The 26822-nt window shown below is 37.9% G+C and overlaps 1 protein-coding gene across 1 annotated transcript in view; it reads right to left on the bottom strand.

The window, feature by feature from the left end:
• Positions 1–26822, bottom strand: part of LOC104380972 (ATP-binding cassette sub-family A member 13-like) — a 155317-nt gene that overhangs the window by 15836 nt on the left and 112659 nt on the right. Inside the window, exons 36-39 of the mRNA XM_086608936.1 lie at positions 25710–25819; positions 15778–15928; positions 4560–4694; positions 1912–2015 (exon numbers count right to left, since the gene is read on the bottom strand). Coding sequence (XP_086465062.1) covers positions 1912–2015; positions 4560–4694; positions 15778–15928; positions 25710–25819 — 500 coding nt within the window. The remainder of the gene's footprint in view (positions 1–1911; positions 2016–4559; positions 4695–15777; positions 15929–25709; positions 25820–26822) is intronic.

Below are 26822 nucleotides of genomic sequence, written 5' to 3'. Positions count from 1 at the left end.
AGTCAACGTTGTTTGATGTTCCTGCAATTCACTGCGTGCACTCCGCAATCCTTCTGAGATAGCTAAAGGAGTCTTCTGCACCTCAGCCATGTGCCAGTCCAAATTAGAATGTTTTTACTGAAGAAGTATGGCAATTAAGTACCCTTCTAGGAACAATTTCCTTAAAATAGGACAGGGATACGGTGAGAACTGCTAAGCTACTATATTTGAGAGAGATGGGGAGAGCGCTTGCTAACGCATCTTCCCACAGATCAGGAAGTTAGCTGAGTCTCTTTGGGGTGGAGTAACTCCTGTTGCTCCCCTTGGCATAATACTTCCCAGCTGTGGCAAAGTAACACAAATTTAGGCCTATATGGACAGTTAATATAATCTCACTCCTTCTACCTCTCAAAACAAGTTAAGCATTGTCTGTGAAAATTGAGTAAATAGACCTCAAAAACTAACTTTTACACAGGAAAACGTCTCTATACCTGATGCACTTATTTGTTGATGCGCACGAAGATTCACTTCATGAGAAAAATTCCTTTACTTATACAAGTAGCCTTTGAAAGAATCTCAAATAAAACCCCAATGGCCTTCAGCAAATGGTATAAATAGTATAAAATAATTTCTCCTTCCTCCACTCTGGGACAACAATGCCTTATTAATTAGAAATGAAAAGTGTACACTATCACTGTACTTATATCTGCTTCAAGTCCTTCATTTGTAAAGTTAAATGAGTATGAATTTGATGGATTTTCTTTTTTTATTACTCACAGTGTACTAGTAATAAGACCACAGCTCTCTTCTGTTTAGCTGGTGTTTGACAACAAAGGGTTCTTGATCTGGACTGAAAAGTCAAAGCACGGTTTCCTTAAAATCACTCAGCTTAATTCACAATGCATAACTTCTGTTCCCTAAATGAGTGAGCTGGTAAGCACTTGGGGATTAAATATAGGTATGTGATTTTCAAGATTCAGCTTCTGTAAATAGAATACTAGAAAATTTGAGATCATTTTTCCATTAATAACGTAGCACACACATATATAGGGCCAACAAATATGTTTTGAGAACATCTGAAAAAAATTTAACAATATCTAGAAAATACTGAGGGAAGTTTTGTTGTATTGTTTTATTGATTCACCTATGCTTTGCATCTCATTTGGCCAAAATGTTACATTGCTTTTTTGATTAGTGAGTTCTGTCCTCTCCGGGCAGATTCTCATGATCTCTCCCTCTCTTAAAGCACTTAATATATAATTATACATACTATACTATATTCTCTAAGGGAACATTTAATTTATTCCATTTTACTATAGATGTTACAAAAGAGTATTGATACTTCCTCCATTAACCTGATATATCAATGACCGTATCAGACAATTGACAAGATATTTAATGTAGATAGACTCTTCTAAGAGTGTGGGGTCACTGCTGCTGTTGCCAGTGGTGCATACAGAGAATAGCTGAGGCGTCTGTCTTTAGGATGCCATGGCACACTCTTTTCATACACTGATGCATAACAGAATCCTTAATAAAATCAGAAGAGGGTTTTTCACTCCCAACTCCTTTTACAAGCATTTGTAAAGCGGGCAGCTGCAAAAGAATAACCTGGTATTCCAAGCAAGGGAAACTCCAATATTGAATAGAAAGAGCATAGAAAAGGAAGAATTAATTGCATCATTTTTTTTTTCTGTGCCTGCAGCTCCCTTAAGCCACATTTTAATCCTTGAAAATTAAATATAGAAAATATTTAGGATTCATGCAAATTCAATTTTCACAAGCAGGAAGGAATTGCCATAAGACACCAAGACATATTCCGTGTTTCACACCAGGGTGAGCATGCCTTCAGAATATGCTCTTCGGCTCTCAGTTGACAGAAGGTCAGGAGAGAGAACAAGAACATGCTGACTGCTGGGATGAGAGTTTTACCTGTGAGATGTCAGCACCGCTGCACAACCATCCTGAACTTCCTTCAGGATTGTTTTCCAAAGGTAGCGTTTAGAGCAGGGATCCATCCCAGAACTGGGTTCATCCTACAGGAAAAATTAAAATGACGATGCAGCAGCATGAGGAAAACATACCACAGCTCCAGCCTAGCATGAAAAATTAACAAAACTCACAATAAAATCATTTTTTTTCTCAAAAAGAGCTACATTTTCAGGAGGTCACTTAAAAGACATCCTGAGAAGTCTTTCACGTTAACACATAGAGTTTCATTTCTAAATTTACAGAAGGCACTTTTTATTTAGATATTCTATAATAATATAATAAATAGAATCTTATTTATAAATATACATATATATGTTTAATAATAGATATACACATGTACTTTTTTTAATAGGAGAAACTTGCAGGTGTTTTTCCTCATTTTCTGGGAGGGTTTGGTGCCTGTTTCTCCCCTAAATGAACATCTACCATGAGTACAATCAAGTGGATAAGTCCTGTAACTCCCAGCTGCCTGCACTGTCAATCCCATAGCCAGATGTGGAGAGTATTTTTGGATTCAACATCCCCCATCAGTTACTCCCAGAATCCCTTCGAGAGGAACTCTCACCCATGGTGGAGAGAATCCACAGGATTAAATATCAACCCAGTCAGTGCTGCCCAAGGCAAACCGCCTGGAAAATGCATTTCCTGCTTGGATGGCTTTCACGGAGAAAGAAGTACAGATATAAAAAACTACATTTCCTTGTCCTATCTAATCCTGCTGTCCTCACTAATTCAAATTTTGACTTCATCTACTCATAGAAGTAGAAGGGAAGATACCTGATTGTCAAAAGTCAGTCTCCATGACCACAAAACTAGGGAGAAGGAAACTTCCAGTTACTAAAAAGCAACGGAATTTCATAAGGGGCATCAGCACATATAAGGATGATATGGCCTTGGCCAGTGCATTTGCAGCAAAGAATCCCAGCTGAAACTTGAAAGTAAAGTTCTCAAGAAACAAAGAAAATAAAACATTCAGTTTGATGCTGATTTCGGTGCTTAGCTACCAATGGCAGAGGAAAAAAGAGTTTAGTTCAGTCTCTTATTATCTGTGGATAGCTGACAAAGCAAACATAATAAGCATTAAAAATAAATCAACCCACACGATTAGTTAAATCAATAGCCGTGATCCTGGATGCAATATAGAAGCAGAGTCAGTGGTTTATGTTAGTGTCTTTGCTTTCAGACAAAAAAAAAAAGAAGCAGCGCCTTTTAAAATTCTGAATAACTCCTTTAAAATCTTCGAGCTTTTTAAAGCCACCCAAATGCTTTAAAGTATTTGACATGTTTAGATATTTTTCTTTCCTCTTGTCATTACATATGCAATAGTCTGTGCCCTGCAGCAAGAAGTAGGTTGAAATGGATACTTGCAGTAGCATGCTGTCATAAAGACATTAAAAAGCAGTTGGAGCTTTTTCTAAGATCAGGAAAAAACACTGATTTAAGATTATCTCCTCCTTTTTCTAAGTGAACCAGGGTCAGTTTAAGCATAAAATGTACATAAAATAAATCAGCTCAGGAGTGAAGCAATGATAGGAAGTTAGAAGCAGCAAAACGTGTCTGATCATGAACTCTGAGAACATCAGTTTTATCTGGTTCTACTTAGCCTGTGATCTATTACTGGAAGCACTGGTTTTGGCCCAACTCTGGGAAGCAGATTCCCTCCCTCTGACAGCTCTGGAAAGTTTATTCCACTATTGAACGGGTTTAGCTATTTCCAACCACGGCTTAAGAAAGGCATGTTTAATTTTGTCTGATGAAAAAACAGGCAATGATAAGAAAGAGAACGTGATGTCATAATTATGCTATTGCTTTGTAATCCCATTATCTTCAATGCAAAAAGCATTGTTTAAACTGCAAAGGCCAGTTTCAGGCCTAAATAGATAGTAGGATCCAAGCACCATAACGACATGTGTCAAGTAATTGAAATTAATACCATTCAGGAGTATTAGTTTGATTGTGAATCCAACAAAAATATAAGAACTAGCTCGATTTATGGAGCATGATGTAGCGAGGAATATGAATATCCCGAAAAAGATGGGTCAATACTTAATACGAGCTCCAAATTACTAAATAAAATAAGAATATTTCTTAAGGAAGCCAGTAGAATTTTTCATATATATTTCTCTCATGTTATATACAAAGTAGAGAATACAGGAAGTATTAATATATTTTACATTAAACTATTTTTTTCTTCTTCTATACAAGAAAATCTTGTAAAAAGTAAAAACATTTACATATTCATTTGAGCCATAGGATGCTACAATTGCATTTTGATGTGTTTAGGGTCCCTTTTTCTTTTCCTGCTCACTCTGTTATCCCAAGGAAAGAGAAAAAAAAAAAAAAAAGGAAAGAACAACTTCACTTTCTATTTTTGTGAACATTGGAGAATAAAATAAGAAGCACTCATACAGCAGAACAAAGAGGATGGTTGTACATCTGGATATCAAGGGATATCCTTGGTATCCCAAGTACAAGGGATAGCATCCCTTACTGACCAGGAAACTACCTGATTTTCTTTAAAGCAACATATAAGACAACAAAATTCAATGCAATGCATTTAGCATAGGCACAGTATTACCTTTACTCACCAGTAAAAGTATTTGGGGTTTACCAACTAAAGCCACAGCAGTAGAGAGCTTCCTCTTTGTGCCAGCACTGTATGTTCTCACCAATTTGTCAGCATGAGCATTGAGGTGTAGCCGATTAACAAGGTCCTCTGCAACCTGTGGCCAGCAAAGATGAGCCAAATTAGGTAGTGTTTATGCTTAGATTGAAAGAACACTCCATTCATGCATATTAAGCAAATGTACATGCTGTTTCCTTATTTACACCCACTTGCTACATATTATGACTTCGGAATCCTAGACACATACAAAAAGCTGCTCTGCAACCCCTTATTCTCCACAAAGGATAAAGATTTACTCATATAGATAATCTGTCTTTGTCGTTGCTCAAAACAGTCATTTGCATTCATTTTGTGTTGATAGGTCAATGATCTAAAATGTTCCTCACTTCACCTCATTCTCTGGCATTCATTCGATCAAACATCTTAGTAACCGAAAATTCAGGAAACTAAATTCTACATTACCCACAAAAAGATGGATACGCCAAAATTAACACATATTCCAAACTACAACAGGCTTCAAGAGTTGTTAAACTATAAAGAAAAGACGACTATGTATCACAGCTGAAACGTTGCAAAACCTATCCTTTATCTATGACCAGAACCACTACTTCTTAGGCAGCTTTGAAGCGTTACCAAAACTCTTAGTGTAAGTCAGCAAAATACCATTCTTTGAAAGAGACAATGAACACTACAGAGGGAAGAATTTAGAAAGCCAAGGAATAGCTCAGAGAGAGGAGAAAAAAAACATTCAAGTAAGCTGTCTTATTGCAGTCTGTAGCCCCCAGGGAGACTGAATCATGCATTAGGTATGAGCAAAAACCTCTTTGTAGGGAGCAACATTAAAAAGAGTTGACTTCCCAAGACTTACAATTCTACACATGCAATCTTCCCAACTATCTGGTATGTACTCAAGCATTCAGTGCACAGATACTCATGACTATGTCTTCTCCTATTTTCACAAGGAGAGAAAGCCTCGCAAGTCCTCTGCTATGGGAATTTTGCAAGACAAGGTTTACCTAAAGCAAAAAGAAAGGGGTGGGAATCATTTTATAGTACCCACTTTGCTGCTGCTTTGAATTTGTAGAGCTTCCGAGATCAACCTTGCAGATCATTGCAGTGCATATCATAATCTGGCTTGATATCTAGATGCACGTCTTTGATGCAAAATGTATAAAATCAGGACAGATTTGGAGCTGAATCATATCAGCAACATAAAGGCAGAAGAATAAACCAGCTTCCTTATTCCTAATGATTTCCGAACTGCACCTAAAAAATCTCCTATTCCTGCTATCCTCCTCAACCCTTACATTTCAAAGGACCACTGCAGAGCATGCTTCAGCAAATTTATGAATACAGAGTTCATTCTTATTTCAAGAAATGACCTCAAACTTTTTTCTCTTTTCTTTAATGTATATCATAAGATTTCCAGCAATAACAGTCCCAGCTTCATCAGTATGACCTAAACAACAAAAATGTCATCTGAATGAAATTAGAAATATTATGTGTTAGGTATGTTGTGTAGGAACCTTATCTCCATTATAATTTCATTTATCTGTATAACCAGCAGTATCTTGTGGTTTGTATCACAGTATACTCTAAAGTAAAATGAAAATCTATCTTAAACTACTTTAAATAAAATTGAGAACTGAACACGTGACATATCTTCAGATACACACAATTGGGCAATAGATTTACAATTCTAATAGTTTCCTTCCTTTAGTGAATGTGAGATATATACACAAACACTTTCTCTACCTCCTTGTCATATTCATCATGATGTTCTATTTCTGGTTTCAATTACTTTCAGCAGTGAAGGGTGAGGAGATACATCATATTATTTAGCAAGTTGGTAACATTGAGGACAAATTAAAAGAGAGAGAGTTATATGCAAATATATACATTGTGAGTGCACTTGAACCATAAACATGTTTTATATATAGCCGTGGTTGAAGTAATGTATTTAAACTCTTTCCTTCCTTCTCCCTGCCCTCAAATTCAGATTATAACAGAGTTTACAGCTAACAATTTCCTTATTTTCCAATATTTGTTAAAATTATTTACTTTTCTGTGGTCACTTCTAACATCTTTAGCAAATGTTCTTTCTTCCCAGATTAACTTGGACTAGTTCTCCTAGTTTAGGAATAGGCATTGGAATGAGCCCTTCAGTCTGTAAAATCTAAAGCAAATCCTCTAATACTTTGTGCATTTCCTAAAGACTACATTCATTCCAGAAGAGGCAGTAAGGTAACTTGACTTCTTTCATATATGTTAATATCTGTGACAGTAAAGGTTAAAGTATGCAGGGCATCCTCTATCCACCAGGGAATCCAGAGGCACATCTACCTCACTGAAAAGCAGTAAATGATGCTGATATGAAACCACTAATGCTGATGAAATTTCTCTTTGAAATTTACCATTAATATTCATGTAAAAAATTAAGCAGTACTGAAAGTTTTCAGTTAGTACGTCTTCCAGAAAAAATAGTGAAGATTCAATCTATTAGAAGACTATAAATGTGTTAGCATGTCTATCCTGACTTGAAAGTCTGTATGCATCAGTATACTAATTTTGCATAATTTCTGACAAAATAAATGCGATGTGTAAATTCTTGCCATTTTATTTTGAACAAACCCTCAAAAAGGAAACCTAAGCTAATATTGAAAATGTGTATCGTGACCAATATGAATTACAATCAGCATGGGATGAATTCTAGAGTCATCTGAAAAATAACTATACACTTCCAAAATAGTCATCCAGAGTGTCAGGTTCTGAGTAAGTGAATGTAGTGTAGTTTGATCATCCTAAGTAACAATCATTCATCTATTCCACACCAAAGAGTATTTGTTCTGCTTCAGAGTAAACTCCGAATTGTTAGATGTCTTACATTAGGAAAGCATATGCTCATGGAAAAAGTTCTAAGAGAAAATAGTTCTTTACCCCAGAATCTTATAAAACTGTACACACTAATTCTACTTGAGGTCCAAAAAAAGCAAACATGCAAAGATTAAGTGATTTTGCAAATTCCTGTTTCCAGAAGCTATAGAATCTAACATGTAAGGAAGTGAGATTCCAGAGTCAGTGGAAAAATCTTCCTGGAGAGTAAATATAAAGAGAAACCTTACTGCCTTTCCAAGTTGCCTCTGAAGGCCTGATGAAGCTGGTTTTGAGATTTGCGAAGCAAATCTTGATGTAGATGAGAGATGTCATTTAATACTGTGTTAGTTTTTTATATTTTTGAACAAGTTGTATGCCTTTTTTTTGAACAAATTGAGATATTGAAACTCAATATGTTAAAGAAATAAAAATAAGATTGAAAAATACTATGTTAAACTAGTATCTGTCTAGATAGCCCAAAAACTCTACTCTGACTTTTCCAGTTTTACAGCAGAAAGAAACTTTCAGAGCAGATCTGTGAAGTAAAGTAAAGCTTCACATTACATGAAGCTTAACATTAATAGTAAATGACCCGTTTTCTCCTCCTTTCCCATTCAGTTAATTACTGTTTTGGAACGTTAAGTGCACTCAACTTTATGTCAGGCACTTAACTCCTGCTGCTGCTAAATCTGTCTAGCAAAGGATTTGATCCTTGAAGTTAATACTTCAATAGATTACTTTAGCAGCAACACATCCTTTAAGTCACCTGCCTGCTGCTGTGACAGCGTCCTTCTCCTTGCTGCTCCCTGACCTGACCTTTGTATCCTGCAACCCTGCTCAGGCGATAACCGCAGGTGGGATTGCAATGGATCCATCTGGTTGTGATGGCTGCATCCGACTCAAAATGGATTCAGGGGAGACAGATAACAGCACAATAGCCAAGGACTAATTTATGGCAACGAGCCCACCTAACCACAGTGCTGGTCAGTGTCCTACTCAAGCCAAATCTGGAAGAAACTAACATCTGTAGTGGGTACGCAAATATGACTGTAAGTCAATCACCTTACTCCATAAATAGCAGCCCAAGACCCCTTTGAGCTTCTCTATACAGCAGCAGGCTGCACAACAGGATCTCCCCTTGAATAGGGAAGTCTTTCAAGAGGTTGAGAGAATTTTTACCAAGTCAGATACTCAGTTAAGTGAATTGGGAATCGTAACCTGAAACTTTGTAATCTTAGCTAAGCGATATAAAGGATGGATTGCGCATATACGATCCTTTAGACATAAACCATTGACCAAACCTGAGATTAAGTTTGGATCCAGCCACATCTAGAGTCCTCTCTCTCTCAGGAGTTTAGAACACAAGGAGGTCCTCTCTGAAACTCATGACTCAACAGGAGGATCTCCCTAACAGTTTGTCTGACCTTGTCTTCTATGCAGTAAGTAATCAAGTGTATCTTGCCATCAAATCCTGTCAAACCACTGTCACATTTACCATGGAACTCTGTTAACTCATTGCTTTACATCAATAAAATATATTGTTGCTTCTCTCTTGCAAGTGAAGTACATCACTCTTTCTGCAACATTTTACAATGTATTTATTATTGGAGTGCTATATCATGGGCAGGAGGGAATGAGAAAGTAACAGCTTACATTTCCATACAGCTGCTATTCCAAAGCATTCCCATGCCTTGTTTTCTTTATAGGCAACTAAAAGGCACTCTTTCTCCAGGCACCAGCTATTTCTGAGTTGAAACACAGCAGCTGTTCAGTGCTTGACAGCAATGCCACGCAGTTGGAAGGGCCCGCTGACAAAAACATTTGTTTTCCTCCGAGATAGCTGTAGTTCAGTTTTTGATGAAGGTAAACCAGAGTAGCTAAATATTATTTGCAGGAGTCCTTTGATGCCTTGATCGCAAGCATATGGCAACAAAGTCTGCTCTGCAATCTATGCAGACAAAAAATTAGGACAACCGAAAGGAAGAACAGTCTCTATACAGCAAATGTGAAATTAAGCACAGAAGGCTGCCTATAAAGAACAGTCTAAGCCTACACCTAGATAATCTAAGGTCCAGGATAATCAGAAGATTAATATTTATCTTCTCCCAGTGTACCACAGTAACATAAATCATCTCTAAATAACATAGAATTGATTTTGATCCACTTGAAGCAGGATCAGTATGTGAATTACCACATCGTTCGAGGAACTGCTCCCCAAATGGTTTCGAGAACAGCCTGGAGTAACTGTGTACTAACTTCCCAGAGAATAGCTGGATCTGAACATAAAGTGGAAGCTTTTAGATACACCAATTATTCGTAAATGCTTCCACATTTGAAATGGGTTTTATGAATGCCAGATATTTCACAGACAGCAAAATTCCCACATTATTTACAGAGAAAGTATACAAAGCCAGGTTACCCTCCTGGCTCCTCACCAAATGCAGACAGGAGACACCATTTGCAGCAGCGTTCCTTTACATATGCACATGGAGAGACACCCTGCAGGCACAGCACAGAAATCTGGTGGTATGGTCCTGCTCATCCCAACCTGGAAAACTTCCCAGGCACCTGAGATGAGCTCAGTACTGCACGGGACAATTTCCTTCTGAAAGCCAGGTCCTTAAGCACACCACAGATCTCCCTCCATTCTTAAGCTTCCCCATAGATCCTGATCCTCACTCTCCAAACAGTTGCTGCTGGGAGGCCAAATGACCTGAGTGGGTCACAAATCAGGCAATGACAGCAGGATTCATGTGCACGCACAGACACACTCTCCTCTACTACCTGGTGTTGACAAGGCTTGCGCAGAGTGTAAGATTAAAGCATTAACAGCCCTTAGTAATGCATGGATCAGTTCACACTTCTCAAAGCTACTGTCACCAGTTGTCTCCAGATGAGGTCTTACCAATAAGAAGGTGTCTGCCAGTGCCACCTGAACAGTTTTTTCCTCACATCTACCTGTGAATCCTAAAATAAAACAACAGCTAAGAGGCTGTCACTCCAGGAGTCAGAAAGGTAGCACAGCACTAAAAGCCCTACTCAGCTCTCACTCAAAGACACCTCTCTTGGCAAATTCAAGTTGGTTATAAAAGTATCTCTTCCAATAAGGCTGAGGCAATTTTTTAAACTGTGGGGAAGTCCTCCTTGGCCTACATCATAGGCTCATTCCTATTCGATTTCTCTCTCAGAGGATCACCATCCGCCTGGGTTTATTGTGCTTCAGCCTATTCACAAATGGGGAGTACGCTTACTCTATTGTCTGGAGTGAGCTTGTTGAGAGTAACATGGTATGTGTATCACCCAAAGTATGTTGAGTTGTTAAGATAATCCCATGAAATGGAATTAAAACTGTGTACTTCTATCATTCAGGTGCTTCTGAAATTTCCATTCTTCTTAGGATATCTTAAAATCTGCTTCATTTGTAGTACTTAGTGTACCATTTGGACATATACATTACAAGAATATATTGCATTACAAGAATATGTTGTCTTTTCTTATGAAAATGGTAAGGCTTAAAAGCCATGTTTAGAGCATTTTAAGAGCACTGCTGCATAACTAAACAATCAAATTTTGATTCTTGTTTTAAATTACACTTAGGACCAAAGGTATTCAATAACATAGGTAAGATGTATGGATATATAACAGCATCCTTTTGAATGACTACAAAGCTCTAGAGGAGATGCCAGAATCTGTTGCCACATTTGTGTCTATTAAAGTGCCACGATAATAGATGCTAGTTATGATAGGCTTTTAGCCCAACTGTTTGAGAGGAGCTGTCTGGAGAAAACAGGTAATTATAGTTGAGGGGTTTACTGCAATAACAATTATCCTGTAATATATTTCCTTTGGATCAAGGGAAACATATTCAAGTTTTCAGTACTCTGCTAGTACTCAGAAGCAAAAACTACCACTGATGAGTTATGAAAAGCAAACAACTAAATAAAAGACTGTATGCTGTTTTCTAAGCAACCTGCAAGAAATGTACTGTTAAAATTAGCAAGGGATCAAGGTGTCATGCACAGGGGTTGTTGAGGGATTGGTTACTGTGGAAACATCTGAGCATCATCAGGGGGCTCCAGGTACCTCATCGGGCACCCAACTCAAATGCCTCTGTATGAATGCCCACAGCTTGGGCAATAAACAAGAGGAGCTGGAGATGCTTGTGATCCTGCAGCGCTATGACCTGATTGGCACCACAGAGACATGGTGGAATGACTCCTGCGATTGGTGTGTTGGACTAGAGGGGTATAAACTGTTCAGGAAGGACAGGCAGGGGAGACGAGGAGGGGGTGTTGCCCTCTATGTCAACGAACAGCTAGAATGTATGGAGCTCCACCTGGCAAGTGATGATGAAAGAACCGAGGGCCTGTGGGCCAGGGTGAAAGGAAGGGTAGGAGACTTTACAGTGGGGGTGTGCTACAGACCACCCAATCAGGAGGACCAAGTGGATGAGGCCCTACATAGGCATAGGAGTTGCTTCTCATTCACAAGCCCTGGTCCTCATGGGGGATTTTAATCACCTTGATATCAGTTGGAAAAACAACATGGCGGGGAACAAGCAATCCAGGGGATTCCCGGAATGCATTAACGATAACTTCCTTATCCAAGTGATAGAGGAACCAACGAGGAGAGGTGCCATGTTAGACCTCGTTTTTGTCAATGGGGAAGGGCTGGTAGGTAATGTTGAACTCATGGGTAGCCTTGGCTGCAGTGACCATGAGATGGTGGGGTTTGAGATCCTAAGGGCAGCTAAGAGGGGGAAGCGCAGCAAGCTTGAAACCCTCGATTTCAGAAGAGCTGACTTTCACTGCTTCAGGAACCTCCTTGGTAGTGTGTCATGGGATAAAGCCCTGGAGGGACTGGGAGCCCTGCTGGTTGACTTTCAAGGATCATCTCCTCCAAGTTCAAAGGCATTGCATCCCCAAAAGCAAGAAATCAGGCAAAAACACCAGGAGACCTATATGGATAAACAAAAACTCCTGGTTAAAATCAAATACAAAGGGGAATACACAAAGCATGGAAGCAGGGACTGGTAACCTAGGATGATTACAAGGAAGTTGCTCGTGTACTCAGAGACCAGGTTAGGAAAGCGAAGGCCCTGACAGAGTCAAACCTGGCCAGCGATACTAGAAATGACATAAAAGGATTTTATAGGTATGTGAGAGAAAATGAAAAATGAGAGAGAATGTGGGGCCTCTCTGGAAGGATACGGGTGACCTGGTTACTGAGGACATGGAGAAGGCTGAAATATTCAACAACTTTTTTGCCTCAGTCTTCACTGGCAACCACTCGAACCATACTACCCAAATCACAGAGGATGTTGGCTGGCTCTGAGAGAGTGAAGAACCACCCAGGGTAGGAGTAGATCAGGTCCGTGAACACCTAGAGAACCTGAAGGTGCACAAGTCCATGGGACCTGATGAGATACATCCGCGGGTCCTGAAGGAACTGATGGCTGAAGTTGCTAGACCACTAGCCATCATATTTGAGAGGTCCTGGCAGTCTTGTGAGGTTCCTACAGATTGGAAAAGGGCAAACATAACCCCCATCTTTAAAAAAGGGACCAAGGACAACCCGGGAAACTACAGACCAGTCAGCCTTACCTCTGTGCCAGGTAAAATCATGGAACAGATTCTCCTGGTAGCTGTACTAAGGCACATAAAAAATAACCAAGTGGTTGGTGACAGCCAACATGGCTTCACTAGGGGCAAGTCATGCCTGACTAATTTAGTGGCCTTCTATGACAAAGCTACAGCTCTGGTTGACGTGGGTAAAGCAACGGATGTCATTTTCCTGGACTTGTGCAAGGCGTTTGACACTGTCCCACATGACATCCTTGTCTCTAAAATGGAGAGACACGGATTTGACAGATGGACCACTCAGTGGATAAAGAACTGGTTGGATGGTCGCACTCAAAGAGTTGTGGTCAATGGTGCGATGTCTACATGGAGACCAGTGTCAAGCAGTGTCCCTCAGGGGTCTGTTCTGGGTCCAGTACTGTTCAACATCTTTGTCAGCGACATGGATGATGGCATTGAGTTCACCCTCAGTAAGTTTGCCGATGACACCAAGTTGCGTGGTGCCGTGGACTCGCTTGAGGGAAGAGATGCCATCCGGAGGGACCTTGATAGGTTTGAGAAATGGGCCAGTGCTAACTGCATGAGCTTCAACAAGTCAAAATGCAAGGTCTTCACCTGGGTCGGGCCAATCCTAGGCACAAATACAAACTGGGCACAGAGTGGCTTGAGAGTAGCCGTGAAGAGAAGGATTTGTGGGTGTTTATAGATGAGAAGCTCAACATGAGCCGGCAGTGCGCTCATGCGGCCCAGAAGGCCAACCACATCCTGGGATGTATCAAGAGAAGCGTGGTCAGCAGGTCAAGAGCGGTGATTCTTCCCCTTTACTCTGCTCTTGTGAGACCCCACCTCGAATACTGCATCCAGTTCTGGTGTCCCCACCATAAGAGAGACATAGATCTGTTGGAGCGTGTTCAGAGGAGGGCCACAAAGATGATCCAGGGGCTGGAGCACCTCTGCTACAAGGACAGGTTGCAGGACCTGGGATTGTTCAGCCTTGAAAAGAGAAGACTTTGGGGGTACCTAATCGCTGCCTTCCAATACCTGAAGGGAACCTACAGGAAGGCTGGGGAGGGACTTTTTACTGATAGGACAAGGGGAAACGGGTTTAAGTTGGAGGAGAACAGATTTAGATTAGATTTTAGGAAGAAATTCTTCAGTACAAGGGTGGTGAGACTTTGGAATAGATTGTCCAGAGAGGTTGTGGATGCCTCCTCCCTGGAGGTGTTCAAGGCCAGGTTGGACGGAGCCTTGATTAGCCTGATCTAGTTGAGAGGCATCCCTGCCTCTCAAGGTCCCTTCCAGCCTATGCCATTCTATGATTCTATGATTCTATGAAAATAGTCAATCAAAAGTCCAGCCAGGCAAGATACTGCCCAAGAGAAGAGGCAAAGACTTGTAAGAGCCTTTTATTTCCCCCAGCCTCACATCCAGAAACACCCAAATGATTAGCTTAAGACAGGAAAAAATTAAAATATTGCCTGTCCTGATGCTATTATTGGGGCACGATGGCAGTTATTTCTGATTACTCAATGTCCCATTGCAGGAATCACATCTTTTTCTGGAATAGTACCTAGCTGCTGGGGAAAAAAATGCTGCAAAGAATCAGAAGGTGGACCTCTCAGATACAGACAAGGAACGGACTATAAACAAGTGGACTCTGCGGACAATAGCCAGGAAAATGCTGTGCAGGTAGAGAAAAAGGTATTTCAGTTACACGCAGTTTTGATTTTGGAAAAAGGAAAAGGAAGGCAACAGGCAACATTCTGGAGGTTACAAGGACAGTCCTACAGTCATAGCAACTACATGGGACCAATCTATATAGCAGGAATGACACTGACTTCATATCACACTCCGGTTTTCTCATGTTAATAGATGTAGTTAAGCACTGAGCTGCTCATATCCAGGTCAGATGAGAAACTTCCATCTCCAGAGACAGAAAAAAAACCTGCATTTTACACTATATCCATTCGGTACTTAATTTCTTCTATTGGCTGATTCATTGCTTCATTACAGCAAAGAGTACTGTTTGCTGGTCAGCATAGCTACGTCTGTATCGATGAATTCTAAACTTCTCAGTGGAATTCCCAGATACCATCATCATCTATGCTAGTAAGCTCTTCTGGCATTTTCTGACTCGAGTTTGGCCTCTTCTCCTTGGACAACCTCAGGCCTCGTATGGCAGCTGGAATATTTTATGGACTGCTCCCAGCAGGTGGTTTGAATGCAGCAACCATCTTGTGAAGGTTAAGACATTTACTAGCAGAGTGCTGACAGCTGCCATCTCAGTACCCAGATGTTTGGTTTATTTTTATACTCATTCAATATTTTTTAATTCCTTCGCAGTACAATCCCCTCTCTGAAGAAAAGAGTTTTTCAGAGGTACATGACTCAGAGCATGTGGTAGTCTCTCCCAGTTCTGTAAGTGTGATAATGAAAGTGTTGAACCATTCACAAATTTCATTTCCTCTAGAGTTTTTGTGCCTAAGATTTCATTTGCATTGGCGTTATTTCACTATCCTCAGTGACTTTATTGCATTTTTAACTGGCATAACAGACAGAAAAAAATCCGTGTTTAAATAAAGTAGTAATAATGAAAAATCTTATTACTAAAGCTGTTAAGATGAAATATTAGATATTCTCTTCTGTAAAAAAAAGTACAATTGTTTTATAAACTCCATGGCCCAATCTGGCTCCAGCTCCCCCTGAAAATCTGTTCTGTATAGTTACCTTATGGATGTTCTGCTTTGGAATTCCACGCAGTGTGCAGTAATAATGAAGATGCTCCCAACCTGTTAAAAGCTCATCCAAGGCATCTTGCTGTGGACAATAGCCGATGAGAATGCCTTCAGAACCAGCAGACAGTATATCCATTTCAGACCTGTTTAAAAAAAAGCAAAAGACTTGAAAGTTGTTTGGAAAAAAAATTAAATAATCACAGCCCTGGGTTTCGCCCTTGGAATACAGAGTCTGCAAGACAAACAGACTTACCCTCAACTCCATAGGCAAATGAGTTTGGATCTCTCTGCTATGATCTCTATACCATAGTACCACCCACAGGCAATGCATGCTTTTTGTCCCTTTCAGATTAGCACAGCCACCCATGTGTCAATATTCCGACAGTGTGTGTGTTAAGGTGAACAGATCAACACAGGAGGAGGACAGATCTATGAGAATTAATTCTTACCAGGTTTACCTCCCATATCTCTTTGGTAGACCCTGCTCTACGGAAACATATTTCAAAACCATACTGCATGCATTGCATTCAATATCAAAGGGGAAGTAGTTGAGAGAGAAAAACATTGCTATGTATTCTTTGTGTGTCTGCACACACACACATACACATGCACGTATTCTCTAAACAACAAGAGTAAAACAAAAAGCAGAATATTAAAGCCTAGCAGGTTAAAAGACAAAGGAAAAAAATATAAAGTGATCCTGATTTAAGAGAATTTGGCCACGACTTTGTAGCTGTACAGCATTACTTGAAATTACATTCATTGCTTTGAAGAAAGCTTGATTGCAAGGGTGTCTCATTACCCATAATGACACTAAATCTATCCTATTTATTCCAACATCTAATTCAACATTAAATGATGCTGATTTACATGTACAGAAAAGACCTGTCAAAATTAAGATACTTAATAATAAAAAAATCTGAGCTTTGAAAGAAAAAAGTTTTTAAAAGATTCTGAGCAACAGAATGCTTTTCCCCTGAGTGGTTTCCTACATTTCTGGTTAAGAGAGATAAATATATAATTAATCATTTAAACCCAAAATAAACGTATTAAATGCAGGATCTACAAATACCAGCACTAGTGAAAATATAAATATGTATCTCCTGTTAACAAAATTCAGGAGTCTGGAGAGAAAAAGAAAATACATATTCTGCATTTTACTTAATGAACTACAGCATCAAAATATATTTAAATGCTATCAAAAGATAAATTGCAATGATTCTGATGAAACTTGCTGGGGACTAATTAGAATGGTCCTTTGCTCTTAATGGCAAAGATATAAAATTTCAATATCTTTGTAGGCTTAGACGGTGCCAAGGAAGTTAACCGTCTGTACACATTTCTCCAGACAAAGACTTAGCAAAAAAGAAAAAGGGTGGTAGGGGAAAGAGGATACCAGAACTGTATTTCCTCATTAATTTATACCCACTTATAAGTTATTTTAAATGAAGTATATAGAGAATTTTTACCAGCTCAGTTTCCAGCCATACCGAAATAAAATTAATTTTTTTTCTAAGGTCATCTTTACCATAAGATTGATGGATTGATTAACGTTGATGTTTTTGCATAAGCTGTCAGAAGCAGTGGATTCCTTATTTAATTAACTCTAACATAGTGAAACACTATCCTCAGTGAAATGTATCTAGATGCTGCTGAACACAGAGAGATGTGTCCAAGGTTTGTTTTACAAGGAAGATTCAGACACACTAACAAGGTTTCCTCTTGGTGCAGCTGCACTCTGGAGAAACAAGAGACTGGGCTTTTGGCAATACGCCAAGTTCAGTTACAAGAGAATAAATCACACTCAGGGGTCATTGCAGGGACGTTTACTCAGCATGAACCCTGTTGCTGGATAGATACATCTAGTTTTGAATGGGTCTATACCATGAAGAACAAAAAAATAACTAGCACAGCTGCAAAAAATAACAGGCATATAATGTTCTTTAGCTAGAAGTATATCAGACAACAGTTACTCAGTTTGCACCAGGAAATAAAAACACTTTGGTGTCTTCGGTGTAAATTGTTCAGATACGATTTTAGTATTGCGCCTCCTGTGAAGCACACAGGCTGAGATGAACAGTGTCCTACCCACTGATCTTTGGCTTTCATAAAGGAAGAGTACATTGAGAATAATTATTTAATATTCTTGCTCAGTTTGGTCCTTATCTTGCAACTTTATCCATTAGGGCTGACCTGAAACACTTAAAGAGTTTCATTAATAAAGAGATTCTAATGTATTTGCTAAAGAATTCACGGAGCTAATTTTTTTACATGTCAATATCTGTCAAATCAGAAAACAATCTGACCAGACCCCCCCCCAAAAAAAAGCCATATGAGGATTCTGGTCTTTTATTGATATTTTCTTGGTATGTATAGCACAATGCCTATTCTTCCCTCAGTAATATCACTGAGTAGATTTCCAAATCAAAAAACTGGAGATCATCCTTCAGTTCAGTTTAGCCAAGTCCTAAGCTTTTTCTGAATACTGAAAGAATAAATGAAAGAAAAACACGGCAGAATTTTGAATTATAGTACATATCTTACAATAGAAAACTGCCCTCATCTCTGGAAACTGATTTTCCTTGAAATTCAGGTAATCTCTCAGATTTCATTTTCATAGGTCTAAACGAAACTAACGTTTCAAATAGTGATGGCATGATACCAGAAAACCTTTTCACTAAATGATATTCTGTAAATCCTTTTCCCTTTTTTAAAAAAATAAATCTGACAGCATTCATTAAACTAATTATAATCCTCTTATGCCTTAGCAAATATCTTCATATATGATATTACCAGAATCAAATTGGAAATATATTTTTAAATATTTTCTCAAGTACAGATTAGCATGCAGCAAAATGCTGATTTTTTTTCCCCAAGCTACAGAAAAACAGACATTTGTTTCCTGCCCTTTTATTATCAGTTTGGTAGCACTTCCCATTAGTTCATTCATATAAACAACAGAACATGCAGGAAGAAAAATGTTTTATAAATAAAGAGAGAAAGAAGCATAAGTATAGATTCTGACCCCTCTCGGCCTTTCTGTCCATAGTACAGTAGACACAATGAATCCCAATGTAATATCTAAAAACTACAAGCAGGAAACCAGACTTTTACAGTAATACAGGACTTTGTGCATCATTAAAAAGACATTGACTAATTATTGTACTTAAATTCTGTTAAGGCAAGTTAAGACATAGAACTAACATGCAGTACAAGTTTTCTTCCTAGTGAAGACTTCATTTTTAGACTGTATTGTTATGCTCAGTCAACATTTCCATTTACTATTTAACTTTTCCTTTAAAGGTGAACAGTTACAACAGACAAAACCAACAGAACATATCTGGAATAATTTATATGTTAAACTAAAGTTAAAAGTTGCAAAATTACATTTCTAGTACATTTTAGGAAAAGGTCAAGAGAACGTATGGCATCCTCAAGAAGAACAGCACAGTAGCACTGGAAGCATGGAAGAGATTGTATTTCAACCCTTTCTAAGTGCTTTGATTTGTCTCCATTTATACAGTGAGAATTATGATACTTTTGTGCAAATAAAATCCTGAAATAAAACCAGAACTCAAGGAAGCTTTCGTAAGTTTGGAGTGCTCATCTTATAGAGTTTTGGAATATGATGAAAGAAACTCGCCAGACTTGCAAGATACTGGGGATAACAAACTAAACTCTGAGTGAATAAAATTTTTGTTTCAAAGTTGTTCCTCCACTGGTCATTTTAAGGCCTTTTACATCAATCTATTTGTTTCATGCATTGAAAGAAACCCGAGAAATCTGATTCCAACCCTGAAGGATACATTGGGGTGTCATGGGGCACACATGTCTTTGCTGGCACTGAAGAGAAACCAAAACACTAGAATGAGTGAGAATGATTTTGGATAAAAAACTTATTGCCTTCTCCAGCGTGACCTGGACTGGTAGTTTCCAGAAGGCTGGGATGGTTATTACAGAGACTGGATTTGGTTATTTGTTACAGCGGTTACCAGCAAATTGGCTTAAAGGTAGCTATGGACCGACATTCTAAAGTACATCTTGATTTCAAGTTCCAGAGACAACTTAATACCCTCAATATCACGCTTATGGCTACTTTTGGAAAAATTGGTTCACTATTGACTTCGCTGTGTACTTTGCTTCACTTTTGTATGCTTTTTCTGCAGTTTTTGAATGCAGTTAAAATAAAGGCAGTGACATATATGGTGCTTACAATGGTTTCTGCAGAGAGATAAATCCCATTAATTAGTCAAAATGAAATATAAATTTACAAATTGCAAAAGTAGTTAGACATTTCATTGTACTCTTAACTGCACATTGAATTCAGTGCATACTAATGCTCAATTAACATTATTAAAAAATCAAGGTTAAAATATAATTAATGTAACTATAGCTTAGTTATAATTAAACTAATTATACTGATATACAGTGTAACAACAGCTATCTCAGCCATTATATTGATGCAAATTTATTCTGCCTTTCAAGTAAAGCTATTTGAATTGCATTTTTAATTATTTATCAAGCTGAATATCATAACTATCCAAAGAGTCCAAGTTCTATCCATAAAGAAATATTTTACTTTTCTCTCTTTGGAGAGTAGTTCTTTGGTCTTATGACTTTGTAATCCAACAGCTGAGACGATTGACTTTTAATTCAAATTGGATAGGGAGTTGCTGTCATGGAGCATCTCTCTGTGCAGAAGGAAAATAGAAACTCATGGGAGATAAATTAATTACATGAGGAAGACTGCTAATGCTTCAGGCCTCAGTGGGGTAACTTACGAACAGGTTGACGTCCGACTTACCTATTTCTTCCTCTGTACATCTCACTACAAGTGAGACTTGGCTCTAAGTATGAACTTAAAGTCAACTCTATTCAGCAAACTACAACGGCAAAGACTGCAAAACAGCGAGAGCCAAAAAGGCAAACAAACCACTAGTCACATTCTTCATATTTTACACTGATCTTGACACAACACTTAAAAGAATTTTGACATTTTCTCTTCCAAGCTGTGTTTAGCCCTCCTCAGTCGAGGTAGGGCTAAATGACACAGTGTCACTGAAGAAGGTTAAGACACAAATAGGGAAAGGGGAAGAAAACAAAGAACAGCCAAAAGGAACTCAAAAAAAACCCCCAAAACTAAAAAAAAACAACCAAGAACTGGTGTACAATATCTGCTGATACATGAGTCTAGCAGTGATTCAGAGACTATCAGGGCTCACTTTGTACTCCTTTGTCTTACCACTTTGTTAAGTGTCAGCTTTTCTTAGCACATGTTTAATACAAACCTTACTTCAAGTTATTTGACAGAAAAAGTAGCTAGAAAAATGTTTATAGTTTTATACAGTAGTTTTCATTTAGCCAGCTCATGCACTGGTGGCAACCTAGTTATGGCAGTAGAGCTAAACATAAGCTAGTTTGAGTCCATTTGTACTCTTAAAGAGGAACAGCTGTGTTATAGACAACACAAAAAAACCCTTCTAAACGTCAAGCAGACCATGCAGTTAACTGTTTTACATATTTAAATTTAACAATTCCTTTGTATGGATGTTGCTGAAAAGCCAGTCAGAGTCTCCTAATGTCTTATAGCACTATACTTTACAAATACAGGTAAGCAAATTTTCTTAAAATATTCCCTTTTCTAGACATTTTCCTTTTTGCCTTTAATATGTCTGCCCTTTACAAGAGGGATTACTGGTACTTCAGTGTCAGTATTTTCTCTCCACATCTTCCAAATTAACAGCTTCAATACTGCTCTTCCTTTGACACTCTTTAATATTGGGGTTGCAAATATCCCTAATATGGAGACACACTTTCTATACGATAATTATTTTTATGTTTCATTTGGACAGATGTGTCACAGATAATGACAATGTTAATGAGGTACACAAAATAATGAAAAAGGCAAAATCCCCTGTGAATGGTATTTTGCTTTTATCTTCACAAGACCGGTTATTGTTGGCAATTCATTTCTATTTCTTTTACTGGACTATCTTTATCACATCACAGTTACAACCAGAATGGGATTGCAAATGTTAGAAGATGCCTAAAAACATTTTCTGCAGAAGGATATGAAAATTAAAAAAAAAAGTAAATTTTTTTGGTAGACTGCTTAGCTTACATACTACAAATATTTATTTATCATGTAAATGATAGTATACAAAGTTTAGGTACTGAAACTTCCATCAAGAAGAATGCCAGGAAACCTTGATTTGCAGAAGGGTGAAGTCAGCTTTAATATTGAATAAAATTCCTACTTAATAACACTCTGTCTTATGAATCTCGGTAATTTGAAAACTGTTACATAACATGTAGCTTTTATGCATTTTTATGCATTTTACTAAGCTTTTGTTAAGAAACCAGACAGTGTTTGCGAAGATTTTTAGGAATAAGCTCCTTTTTTGTGGTATTAAACATTCAACAAACAGATAATCTAAAGGTCAACAAATTTTTTTAGAAGTATTTGACCATGTTGTGAATCTGCTCTTCTGTCCTGTTAAAAAGGCAGCTGCGACTCAGAAGTACATTTTTCTTATTTTCTTTGAGAACGTAGCAGAAGTTCCCTGAATACATCTTGATTATCTATGTGTGAGGCTCTTTCTATATAACCGCATGCATGTCCAAGATGTTTTAGGGTGAACTTCCAAAAATACTACTTTGCAATTCAACACGTACTTTTGAGAAAGCTCATTTTCCATTTCTAGTCCCCTGTCTTGACCAAAGGTGCAAAAGCTGTCCTCTAAAATTCAAGGCTGTTTTCAGTGCATATGCCTCAAAGAGATGCTTCTGACTTCTTCTTAAATTCAGTGAAATTATTACAATAACAATCAGGAAAATGTACACATGGTGAGGGGTTTTTGGTGAATTTTGTTGTTGTTGTTGCTGTTGTTTTTGTTTATCTGTTTTTTTTTAAACCAGGAACTTTCAAGCATAGTTATTCAAGGAAACAGGAACTGTTATGAATTAAGGATTTTCTGCATGGAGCTACATTAGTTAGGTTCTCTATTATTTATAATAATAATTTTGCATACTCATTTCATTATTCGGTCATGAAGAATGCATCATGAAGGATGCATTATAGTATTATAGTAGTATTATGGTATTCTGCCTTCCAGGGTCACAGAAGACAAAAGTTGTGTTCTTTGCAGCCAAACCCAACAGAGTTGAGATCTACATCTAATCTGCTGCCCGAATTGCTCATCAGGAATCACTATTAGATGTAATGTCTCTATGGAAGCTGCTTCATGATACAGATTTTGAACAAAGAAGTCCAGATCTGCTGACCAGCAACTGGTCTGCAGCTGTGAGCAGCAACTGCTTTATTCGGCTGTCTCTCATCTCTTCTTCTGTGCCAGGAATACCAGGCTTTTGAGTACACTGCTGCAGCGTGAAAAGAAGATGACTTCCTACCATGATATCCCCTTTCTTCCATTTATCTCAAGTGTAAATACAAATCAGTCCACCTAAAAGTCCCTGGGATGAGTAACTTGAGTCATTCTTCCACTGTTAAGAAAGGGTTCTCCAGACCTGTTGCAGTTATAATCTTATCTATGGAAGAGTCAACAAATTTGCCCCCTAGTGATTTTGAGCAGTACAGCAATACAGTGAACCATGATCTGCTTAACAGCGGTTGCCAAAATACGAAGCAAGAAACGAAGTCAGGAATGACATAAATCTCTTCTCCCAGCCTTGAAGTGTAACTGCAGCTCTTGTTGGAGGTTGCCTTGTCAAATTAGTGATAAGTTTTGAAAACTTGGGTATATGGGTTTTGCGCTGACTTCAGCCACTTCAAATACATAAAAATCCATAATCTGGATTGACACTACCATAATAATGATAATTAATGTTGTCAAGGGTATTTTTGACTCCTAAATGCAAATGCTAAGGCTTCCTCTCAAGCCTCCTAAATGTGTCAAATTTCATTACCTATATTTTAGTTTATGGTAAATAATATTGCATCTTAAAATGTGCTTTCATGTTGGATTTATAAAACACAGTGGGGGAAATAAAAGTAGCACACATGATGTGCAGGGAGAGCATTTAACCTATTGTTAAATGCCAGTAGCATACTAAAGTTGACTTCAGAAGAATTTTTATCTGTTTATTCACAGGCACAAAACAACACAACTATTAAAAGGAATACAGGTATTGTTAAATTGTTTCATGATTTTTTGAAAAGTTTTTGAATAGTCTTTAGAGGTAAGGTCTTTCTGATAAAATAAGTCATGCAATCAATAAACATAGTGTAAGTGTCAATACACATGGTGATGATGAAATATATTCTTATAACTTTATATTTGCTTTCAAGTGGATATTAAAATTTTGGAATTGTTACACCAGATTAAATCATTTGCCCTAATGTAGGTCTGGTACCACATTGTGCAGGGAAAGCCATGTACAGTCCATGAATGCACAGGTGGGACCAAAGGCAAGTCCCATTAAAATCTACAGAAAAATACCTCTCAAAATGTAAACAAAACCTGGGACCTTAAATACTGCCTTGAGGGTAATATCTTATACAAAAATCATTACAGATTATTTTATTTCTGTAAATCTCAAATCCTCTTCAGACTCATACTAAACATCTGACCTCCATGATATCCTGGTACAAAGCAAAAAAGCATTCTACCAGTTCCAAAGAACAGCAATTGTTAATTTTTACCTAATTTTAAAGTACTTTGGTAGTTGTTATTGTTTAATGTCTGAAAATTTTTGTCTTTTGTTCTGGGAAATTATAAATTAAAACAACCGTCTAAAAGTCTCTATAACAATTGTAAAGCCTCACTCATATCCCTTCGTATTCTCTTTAAGAATCATTCTTCCAAAATCTCTTGAGTCATTCCTTATTCATGATGAACAATTATTTGACTGTCATTTTAGGAGTTCTTTGTTATCAATTATTTTCACACTGAATCTCTTGGGAAAAAAGGTTGTTACTAAAGATAGTGAAAAAACAAACAAAACACACTTAAGTAAAATCATGTTTGGTAGTGGTGAAGGTGTCCATTTCAAAGTAAGTGTAAACTTTCCACAAAACTGAACTTTGCAATGACTGAAACTACTTTCATTTTGCAGATAAATCTGCTGATCATTAACTTTGTAAAGAAATTAGCAAATACTGACCTATGAAAGCATTTAATTTCTAAACCAAAGAAATGTAACTTGTCATTTTGGAAATTCCAAAATGCTTCCTTAAAAAATTTTCTGAATTAAACCCTTCACCTGTCTTTCTCCAAAACACATATTTTGAAACAGACATCATTTAGGAGAAGTTTTAAAATTGTTAACTAGCCCAGAATACATTTGTATAGACACATATGCATTTTACTTTGGCCTAAAAAATAACTTCCCCTCCAATTTTGCTGGGAAAAATGGCAAATGTTGGTTATATCTAACCCAAAAAGTCCATTATTCACTTAGAACTCCATTGAAGTTAGCCTCAATATCACCAACACTATCTCCTACCCTAATTACATAGCATATTGATCAAGTAATCAATTAATGACTCTGAAGGACACAAAGGTCAGAAAACATTTTAAAATTATCCACTTGAAGCACTGCTCATCAGTCTAAGCCTGGAAACCTTTCAGTGCGGCACTAGTATGGGGGGATCTATGTCCATGCATTGGGACATACTGTATGTTAAGATTTTTCTTACAATTTTAAAGGGCTCTATGTTAAGGCTTCCTAGAGCCTACACTTTTGCTACCAGACAAGTTTATTCTCAATTAACAGAGCTGTCAGATGGAATTAAATAATATTAAAATGCTTTCCTGCAGAAACTTAACACCAACAAAGCAATATACATTTAAAAGGGAACAAAAGAGGTCCTTAGAGTACAGTATAAAGGACTGAAGACTGCTGCGTCTTTGATCATTGGCATTATCAATTAGCGCTATTCTGATCAAACCCTGTGTTATTTACCCTGTAGGAGTCCTGATAACAGCACGTCCTGCAGATGGGATGGCATCACCAGTCAGCATCTTAAATGTTGTGCTTTTCCCAGCTCCATTTGTTCCCAGGAGTCCAAAACACTAACAGAGAACAAAGAAAAAAAAAATAAAAAGGAAAAGAAAAGGAGCAAAAGCAATGAATCTGCTATGCTGAAAGAAAGAAGTAATATTAGTTCTTCAAGAGTTTCTCCTCCTTTCGTGTTTCCTATTGTATATGAGTAAGATACCATATATGGATATATTGCATGTGCAAATTCCCTTTTCCATAGAAAATGTTTTCAAAAAAACACAACTATATAATATTTTTATTACCCCCTAATTCCTAAGAGTACCTCATTTATGATTCTAGCTCTCAATTTAAAACCCTGCCCAGTATTTTTATCTATATTATTAGTAAATGCTAGATTTGAAACTGAGGATCTCAAGTGAGATCTCAAGTGATCCTCTCAACGGAGGATGTCTATTTGAGAGCCCTGACTACCAGTCTATAGAGCCAATATTTCTGTTTTTCATGAGCTGCTTCACTCTGTACAAGTCAATGAACACTGAACAGCCAAGACACACGGTGACTCTGAACAGCTATTTTAGGCCCCTAGCTGCAATGAACATATGCTCACGCTACGACAGGATTCATATTAAGTCTACATATAACACTTCATAACTTTTAAAATACTTGTTTCATGAACTTTCTTATTGATAAATAGGCTTTAATCAGTAATAACATCCTTCTGGTTACTCCAGTTACCCAACGACTGATCTATAATTGGCAGGACACCACTGGATTTGTGCTGCCATGCATTAGTTTCTCATATCATACAATTTGCTATTAAAAAAATAAGAAAAGTCTTTTCCTTATCAGTATTTTTGAAATACCTGAAATTCTAAAAGGCATCAAAATCATGAAACACTTGCCCCCCAAATACATGCTGTTCTGAAATCTTCAGGATTACCATATTCAGTGCTTGTCATGGTTTGATGTGAAGGGGGGGGTGGTTCTGGTGGCAGGAGAGGGGTTTTGCTCCCTGTGACCTCCCCGGTTTTGGAACCGGGTTAGGCTTAGTTCTGGCCACCAGATCAGACTGCC

Source organism: Tauraco erythrolophus, chromosome 3, assembly GCF_009769465.1.
Source record: "Tauraco erythrolophus isolate bTauEry1 chromosome 3, bTauEry1.pri, whole genome shotgun sequence".
Lineage (NCBI taxonomy): Eukaryota > Metazoa > Chordata > Aves > Musophagiformes > Musophagidae > Tauraco > Tauraco erythrolophus.
The sequence above is the reverse complement of the archived record's forward strand: the minus strand, read 5'-3'. Positions and strand labels throughout refer to the sequence as shown.